An 8,808-nucleotide genomic window follows, 5' to 3' on the forward strand; every position below is an offset into this window, starting at 1 on the left:
AAACTGCAACCAGGAATCATCCAGGTGACAAATGACCTGTTCCCAGAGAGCCAAGGGCAGACAGAGCTGCTTTTCCAAGGACCCCACCTCGTCCCTTCCTCCATTGGGACACAAAGTCTCTCCCAATATTCACTCTAAAGCCATTTTAGAGATGGTAAAATGGGAAAGGGAGGCCAGCCGAGAGACAGTTGAAATTTTCTGAAAATGGCTATTTAAATTATCAGCTCAGTTGGATGTTTGAACATTAATTTTTCCTCCCAGCTAACCAGTTGGAAGGGGCTTGGAATTATGTTCAGATTAGTTAAAACCAAAAGAACAAAATGTTTTCTCTGCACATCAAAGTTATGAGTTCAATTTGCCACCTTGCTATAGCTTTTAAAAGTAATAAAAACAAGTCCAGCTGAGATAATGTACAGAACTATAAAGCCTACAGTTACAAGGCATTTGAAGGTATTTGAAGGCCACAGTCCCCCCACCCTGCTTCTGGAATCACTGCTTGGAAAACACTCCTTTCTCCTTATTTTGCTGTGAAAATAAAATCACTCTAAAAAAATTAAGTCTGTTTAAAAAAAAACTCCTTTAGTACCTTCTTAAATTCTTCCAGGGATAGAAATGGCCATCATTGAACAAAGCATAAAATATGTCTTTCTTCTTTTATGTTGAAATCTGATTTTTATATTCCCTTTACCTCTGAAACATCTTTAGGTGATCACTTTTTTTTTTCCTTCCATTACCTTTCCCTGGGATGTAAATTAGCAATTACTTAGCTCCCACAACAAAGTCTGAGGTCATAAATGAGGGCAGACAGTAAATTTAATCTGTGAGAGACTGTGATATCATCTAGTTAGTTTGGTAACAACAGCAAACCATAGAGTACTTCCTATTCATAGTGACTCAGTTTTTTTTTCCCTTTCTTTTTTCTCTCTCTTTGAACTAACAGACTTTTCTTTACCAGAAAAAATCAAATTATAACTTCAATCTTGGTAAAAATTCCAAAGCTAATCGAAATCTTTCTTCTTAAAATCTATGAAAGAGCAACCAAGCCAATTTGTGTGTGTTTTAAGTAATCTGTTGAAACAGGAAAATTCCAATGGCAAAGTCAGACAACTTGCAGCAACATAATACATTTGTTTATTTAGTTAATATTACAGTGGTAACAGGTTAAGAGCACTAGACCTGTGTCCTCAAAAGAGGATAGTGATCAAGATTTTTATTTGTAAATTTCACTGTTCTTAACTATTAAAAATCTATTTTCCAAAGGAGTAATAATATGCATTATTTTTAAATGACAGATCTAAACTTTCAAATTTATGACCAAAAGCATATTTGTTCATTAAACAAAACATTAGGGACATTTTAACTATTGGTTGCTGCTTTCTGGAAAGCACAATGTTCTTGAAGCAAATATACACAAAACATATTTTTCCATGGTGATTTCAACCATTGTGTATCATGTCAGTGAGGGAACCTGAGAACCCCAGATGTTGAGAACTCTCCGATTGTTGCAATACACTCTGGTTTACTTAAACAATCAACCAACAAACATGTATTTAGTGCCTACTATGTACAAGCCAGAATCCTAAAGCAATACAGGAAACACAAAGAAGTAAAATTATTGGTTCTTGCCCTGCTCAGGCTTCCAATGAAGTGGTCAGATTAAACACAGACACAAATTACTCTACTTTCAAAGTCTTCAAAAGAAGTGATGATGTTAACTAGATCGTATGTTAGAATCACCTATGCTGGAACCGAGAGGAAGCAGGGACATAAGCAGGGGCACCCTCGGCACCGATTAAAGTCTGTCTGAATCAGATTTCGGAGTTCTAAGTCTGAGGGCTGTTTGAACCCTCGTATCTGAAAGTGTTCTAGCCAGTCTCACACCTGCCACTGTGAGTGACTGTATCTGGCAGTTGTCTCACGTACTCATGATAAGGGAGCAAGATAAATAAATATATATATATATAGTATGTGAGTATATTATGATTTGAATACAGTATATATTATTCAAATCATATGTAGGGTGATGTTGAAAGCTAGGAGTTTGGGACTTTCCGCTCTGCATGGGAGAAGGCTAACCCATGTTATTTATTTATTATAAGACAAACAAGAGACTACATAAGAAAAGTACGAAAAACTCTCCAAACTTCACTGAACACAAGAAAAAATAGAAAGGCTAGAGGAAAGGATAAGAAAAGAGGGCCTAGCACAGAGAGGCTTGGACAGGACCCTGGGGAGAGAGCCTTCCCCACTGCTACCTCCGCGCCCGCCCCATCGCCAGTGTCCCGAAGAAGAGGCCCTGGGCTAGGCAAGTGGAGAAAAGGAAAGCAGAGACACATTTTTTTCAAACACCACAAATAAATAAATAAATATGTTAAGCAAGAAAATAACCTATTAGGCACCGCTTGAAAGGCAGCAGCCCTCAGGGGTCGGGCAGGCCGCACCCTCTACCTGCAGGTGGCGGCGACGCGGTCGGGATCGGCCGAGACTGGGAAGACGTCACCTGAGGTCCCGGCCCGGTGCCTGTCGTTACTCTTGGATGTGCACCTCCAGAAGCTTGCGTGAAGGAGAAAGCCTAGGGGAGCTGCAGCCAAGCTCCCGGGCGGCCCCCGGGGAAAGTGCGCCCTGTCCTTCCTGGCCTAATGCAGACCAGCGCCCCGGGAGTGCCTAGCTCTTGGTCTTTGAAACTAAAAGAGCCGTTTGTGAGCCGGGCGGGAGGGGCCTTCCATTACAAGCCCTCCTCCCCCAACAAAGCCCGGAATCTTTTAAAAACCCCTAGTCGCTTGTTCTCAGCTCCTTTTTGCTCCAAAGTGGGCTTTGGATAAGGACTGCGGGATGCCTGGGGTTCGAAGCGCGGGACCGATTTTACTAAGCACCTGTCTCCGCTCTGGGTGGAGTGGGAGTGGCGGAGGGGCTCGGCGAAGCGCGCACCTTCCTTCACCCGAGGGTGGGAGAAAGGACCAGCTGCCGAGATCCTTCTCAAGACTGACTTCCTTTGAAGTAGGGCTGCAGAAAGGGAGAGTGGTGGTTCTCGAGACTCCGCTAGAGGCATCAAGCAGAATCTGGCGAGCGAGGGGCCCTGCAGGGCGCGGCTGAGGGCCAGCTGGGTTTTCCCGAGGGAAACCCGTGGCGGTAAACGTGGCTCAGCTTAAACAGAAACGACGGTTGGCAAGGCTGAGGATCAGGCTCAGCTGGCGACGTTAATAAGTTCACGACCTGCACCGGTAGGACGGGGCGTAAAGAAAGACCGAAATTGCCAAGGGAGGGGCGAAGAGGGATGCAGAAATGCAATCGCAGGGGAGGAAGAAGCGAAAGAGGAGAAGGGGGCCCGCTAGTCTTCCCAGTTTATAAGCAAAGCGTCCAATTCCACCTTTGTCGCGCGCCTTTCCCGGGTCTCCACCAGAAGCACACAGTGTCTTAGCCCCACTTTCCCCATTGCACCCTGACTTCTGGGATACTTTCACCTCTCGCACCCGGCCTTCCTTTCTCCTCATCCTCCCCTTCTCTTGGTACAAAGCCCCTGCTTGGCCCGGGCTCAGAGAGTAGTGATCCGGGACGTGCAGGTGCCATTACGGAAGACGCCGCCGGACTCCAGGTTCTCAGGCTGGAAGTCCTCCACACTGTAGGCGCGGCTCTTGAGGGCCGTGGCGTAGTAGTCGACTGGCTCCTCGGCGGCGTTGTCCATCCAGCTGAGGCAAAGGATGCGCTGGAAAGAGCGCTTGAAGTTGTCTGAAAGGAAGCCATAGAGGATGGGGTTGGCGCAGCTGTTGGCATAGCCGAGGATGACCGACAGCTGGCTCACCGTGGCGTCGTCCTGCTCTGCGAACACGTTGACTAGCTGCACCACATAGAAAGGCATCCAGCAGATGACAAACACCATCACCACCATCATCACCATCAGGGTGATCTTGCGCTCTGAGCGCTTGCGCTGTTGCCAGCCGGCCTTGAGGGCCACCATGCGCATTTTGGCGATGATGAGCACGTAACACAGGCAGATGGCCCCGACGGGCAGAAGAAAGCCCATGAGAAAAGTGTACAACACGAAGCCCACCAGCCAGCGCTGGGCGGGCTCGGGCATGAGCATGTTGCAGGCCACCGTGCCGTCACTGTTGGCCGCCGTGCGCGAGAAGACCACGATGGGCAGAATGACGAGCAGCGATAGCACCCACACGCCCAGATTCACCACCTTGGCCACGGTGGGCCGGCGGTAGCGTGCTGCCTTGATAGGGTGCACCACGGCCACGTAGCGGTCCACGCTAAGCACAGTAAGACAGTAAATGCTGGTGAACATGTTGACTGCGTCCACGCTGAGCACGAGGCGGCAGAGCAGCGCGCCGAAGGGCCAGTGGCGAAGCAACGTGGAGGTGACCAAGAAGGGCACGCTGAGCATGAGCAGCTCATCGGCGATGGCCAGGTTGAGGATGTAGATGTTGGTGGCCGTCTTCATCTTGGCGTAGCGCAGGATCACGTAGATGACCATGGAGTTCCCACACAGCCCCACCAGGCACACCACGGAGTAGATGAAAGAGATGAGGATAGCGCTGCCCTGGCCCTCGCTCAAGGTCCCGTTCTGGGACGCATTTCGCCCCGGCTCCTCCATCCCGTCTGCAGCTCCGGCCCCGGGGCCCCTGCTGCCGCCGCCTTCGCCACAGCTGCCTGGGCTGGGGCTAGGAGAGGAGGGAGAGGAGGCGGTGCCATTGGGGAACAACATGGGGGCCGATGGGGCTGCCAGGGCTGGGGAGTTCTACTGGCGTCCCCGCCTCTTGCGCTGTCACTTGGCACCCCGGCCGTCCGCCCGCAGCTCACAGCCGCTGGGCGCCTGGGGGAAGCGCTCAGAGACTGCAGGAGCGCGGCTCCACCGGCGCCGGCGGAGCGCATCGCCCAGCGGCTGCCTGCGCGCAGCCGCTCGCCGCTCCAGGGCACCTGGGCACACGCGAACGTGCCGGGAGACTAGGGACCCGCGCGGAACAGCCATTAACTGCCGCGGCTGTGGGCTGGTGAATGATTAATAGGCACCACCCGCGCGTCAGCAGCTACGAAATTGGGGGGGGGGGCGGAGAAAGAGAGGGAGGTAGGCGATATAGGTGGCTTATCACCCCTCGCCCAGTTTTTTCCTTCCCAATTTTGAGCTCCGATCGACTAGAGCAGCTGCTTCTGGGGTTCCCCTGCAGCACCCCTTTACCCATCCCCATCAGGGGGACCTGGGGAGTTTCTCCGCTTTCATGAAGGGTGGATGGGAAACAAAGGTGGAGATTCTGTCCCATCTCACCCTGCTTCTATCCAAAGCAAAGACTGAAGCAGACCCTAGGCACGGATGTCTGGAGTACATCTCCGTTTCCCTCAGTTGCTGCCCCACCCTGGGGGACCCACTCCCGTCCAGTCGTCCGGGACCCCAAACTCACCCCCCCACCCCACCTGCTCTGCTCCTGAGAACCGCTGCGGAAGTCCTTACCCAGGGCACGCTACCTCCAGACCGACGCGTAGATGGCCCGTGCAAAGTGCCTGTGAGGTCTGGTAGCGCGGTGACGTTCTTCGTGCGGTCCCACTCCTTTCCTTGGGCGGGACCCCAGCACAGGCGCCCACTCAGATTTACTCTGAAGAGTCGCGGAAACTGACCCTACGCCGCGAACATTAGAAGGAAGAAGGACAGCAACTGTGCGTTAGGGACTCCTGCGTTACAACCCCGCAGGCGGGCTCTTCGAGGGAGGGAGTGTTCGGAGGCCTGAGAAAATCATTGCGAATCTCTTAAAACAGCTTGTAGTGCCCAGAGCCCCCTGCGTCTCCCAGAGGAAAATCGACTTTAGAAAGGAGGACGCGCGCCTGGGGGCACAGAAGGAGCCCGAGGCTCCCCCCGCCTCCCTCTCCCCGCCCCCTCCCCTCCCAAACGTGCCAGGCGCGGTATTGGAAATCCATCTAGGTGTTCGCTGGGTATAGATACGGCTGCGCCGCTTGGAAAGACTCCGCCCGCATCCCTGATGTACTTTGTACCCGGGAGAATTGGTGGGCCCCGGGGGAGGAGAGTGTATAGGCCTGGGAGAGCAGGGATGCCAGTCGGGACCGGCAGGTGATCAGACCTGTCGCCAACTCCAGGAACATCAGGAAGACCTTCGAGTCTCTCTGTGAAATACTTAAGATTGCATTTTTCTGAGGCCCCTGGATGTGTGCCACGTGCCTAAACTTTTAAGACACAAAAATCAATGTAGGCATGCCTAAAGCTCACTGACTTCATTTAGGAACTGAACAGTTACTGTGTTTAAAAAAAAAAAAAGTTCAATTATCATGGTTTTTAAGGATCTCTAGGACTTTCCACCATCCCTAGTCTGGGCTCCCTTTGGCTTTCCAATCCTTCCAGTCCAAAGAAGAATCACTCCATCCAGCTCCCCAGTTCTTTTCAAGATCCCTTCAAGTCTTTGTCTGAACCGTGCAGGTTCCCAGGAAGACTGACCTTCAGCAGCCTAGTGCTGCGGGGCCTCTTTCAAGCCTAAGCTTTGTGTCAGTTTTTGTTAGTTCTTCCTCTCAGCCAGGCGGCACCCACTGTGCTGTGAGTCTCAGCTTCCCTCTCATCAGTACAGTTTACACTAAGAAGAGGCAAACCTAAACAGAAACTAAATTCCTCATCGAGGATATCTGTACCAGACACTCCAGAATGCAGAAATGGATGCAGAAATTGGAAGAAAAAAAAAAGTAAAATTTCTATTTCCCCCTTGCTTTATCTGGGTATCATTTGCATGTATGTGCTTTAGTTCTCAAAACTAAGTGCTCCTCAAAGCAAAAGAATAACTTCTGTAGTGTGTTGATTATAGCAATCAGAGATAAAAGAAAAGATGACAGACTGTCATAGGAATGTGTGCAATGGACACTGAATTATTAATGAGAAATGTGCTGGGAAGAAATCTGAAATTTCCTAAGACCCAAGCTGCTTAACCCATTGCTTTATCTCAACAAATTAAGTAGGATGTGGAATTCGTGGTTAGTTGTATTTCATTTTCCTTAAAAAATACAGTGCATATGGAGAAAAAAAAAAAAGAATGTTCATCAGGTTTTTTAAAAACCGGCTTCTTTTTCCCCAGCAGAGCTTTTAACAAGCCAAACCTCGTAATGATTTAAATGCCTCTTTGCCAGTCACTGACTAAAGACACCTGGCTATTCCTCAGGGGGGTGACATTTCAACAGTCATCATCTAGATGCCTTGGCTTTGATCATGGTTGTTCCAGGGGGAGTGGGTGATGGGAGCCAGTAAAGCACAGCTCTATTGTTCAGGATCTCATATGTTTATTTTGCAGCTCATTTTAGGGAAATCTCCTCTCAATTTACTGGTAGCCTCATATACAAAAGAAGAAAACTTAAGACCTGATGTGAGCATGCTTTTCTCTTTGTCAAGTGGTTTCTATGATGAATTTTTAATCCATGAAAAGATGCTACTTTACATCCACTAGGGTGGCTATAATAATTTTTTTTAAGGAAAAGAAAAATAACAGATGTTGCGCATATGGAGAAATGAGAACCCTTATATGTTCTGGTGGGCATAAAAAATGATGCAGCAACTTTAGAATATTTGATGATTCCTCAAAAAGTTAAACAGAATCGCCATATGACCCAGCAATTCCACTCCTAGGTATTTACTCCCCAAAACCAAACTAGGTATTTGAACAAAACATTGTCCATGAATCTTCATAACAGGACTATTCATAGTAGCCAAAGAGATCAACAATCCAAATATCCATCAACTGATGAATGGATAAACAAGATGTGGTCTATCTTTTTATGATCCATCCATAAAAAGGAATGAAGTTTCAAAACGCACTACAACATAGACAAACCCTGAAAACATTACGCAGAGTGAAAGAAGCCAGACACAAAAGTCACATATTGCATGATTCCATTTATATGAAACCTCCGGGGCAGCCGAATCCATAGAGACAGAGCAGCTTAGAGGTTGGTAGGGGTTGAGGGGGAGAGGGAATGGGAAACGTGTGCTTCATGGGTATGGGGTTTTTTGGGGGGGTTATGAAAATTTCTGGAATTAGATAGTGGTGGTGGTTGCACAATGCTGTGAATGTACTAAAAGCCACTGAATTGTACACTTCGAAATGGTTAAGATTATGCATTTTATGTCATGTGAATTTCTCTTCAATAAAAAGAGAGGTTGAGATGGATATGAGCCATGCAGTGTTATCAAATCTTTTCAGCCATGTATTTCTTAACACTGTATCTGTGAACTAATCCATGAACAAAGGAAAACAACCAAGAAAAAGGCAGCATGTTTCTGGGCTAAACAACATATGATTGGAGTTGTTTTAAAATTATATTAAGGGCAGGAGCTCAGTTAGGAATCTGCCTTCCTCTCAGACCTCAATTTAATATAAGCATTTCTTAAAGAGACAAGAACGCTAATGTAGTTAATTATGTATCTAAAGTCTTGAAAAGCTTAAAATGAGCTTGTTTTCTCCAAGACAGTTAGCTGTCCCTCATTTGTCTCTTCTTCTGTTACTATCTTTCCTACGCCTCTATGATCTGAATATTTCTCCATATGAGAGAAGAAAGAAGATGGCTTTCAAGAAGGGCAGAATGAAAGTCCTAATTTAGGAAGCTGCGGATTCTTAGGCAGACTGATTTTCTTCCCCCACCTCAATTCTCTCCTACAAGCTACACTCCCCTGTGCTGTCATGTACCAGGTGTACACTTTGATTACTGTGTTTATCCCACTGTGCTGTGATTTGTGTGTGTGTGTGTACTTGTCTGTCCTCACTTCTAAACCTGTAAGCTTGTCCAGAACAGGGGCTATATTTTATTTACCTTTATATCCACAAC

General features: G+C 48.0%; 1 protein-coding gene across 1 annotated transcript; it reads right to left on the reverse strand.

The window, feature by feature from the left end:
• Positions 1-3,094: 3,094 nt before the first annotated feature.
• Positions 3,095-4,708, reverse strand: SSTR1 (somatostatin receptor 1). Its single transcript, XM_024762069.1, has one exon. It carries the CDS (start codon positions 4,706-4,708, stop codon positions 3,533-3,535), a length of 1,176 nt encoding a protein of 391 aa, XP_024617837.1. The 3' UTR covers positions 3,095-3,532.
• Between the last annotated feature and the right edge of the window lie 4,100 nt (positions 4,709-8,808).

Source organism: Neophocaena asiaeorientalis, unplaced genomic scaffold (genome assembly GCF_003031525.2).
Source record: "Neophocaena asiaeorientalis asiaeorientalis breed wild unplaced genomic scaffold, Neophocaena_asiaeorientalis_V1.1 scaffold190, whole genome shotgun sequence".
NCBI classification, from domain to species: domain Eukaryota; kingdom Metazoa; phylum Chordata; class Mammalia; order Artiodactyla; family Phocoenidae; genus Neophocaena; species Neophocaena asiaeorientalis.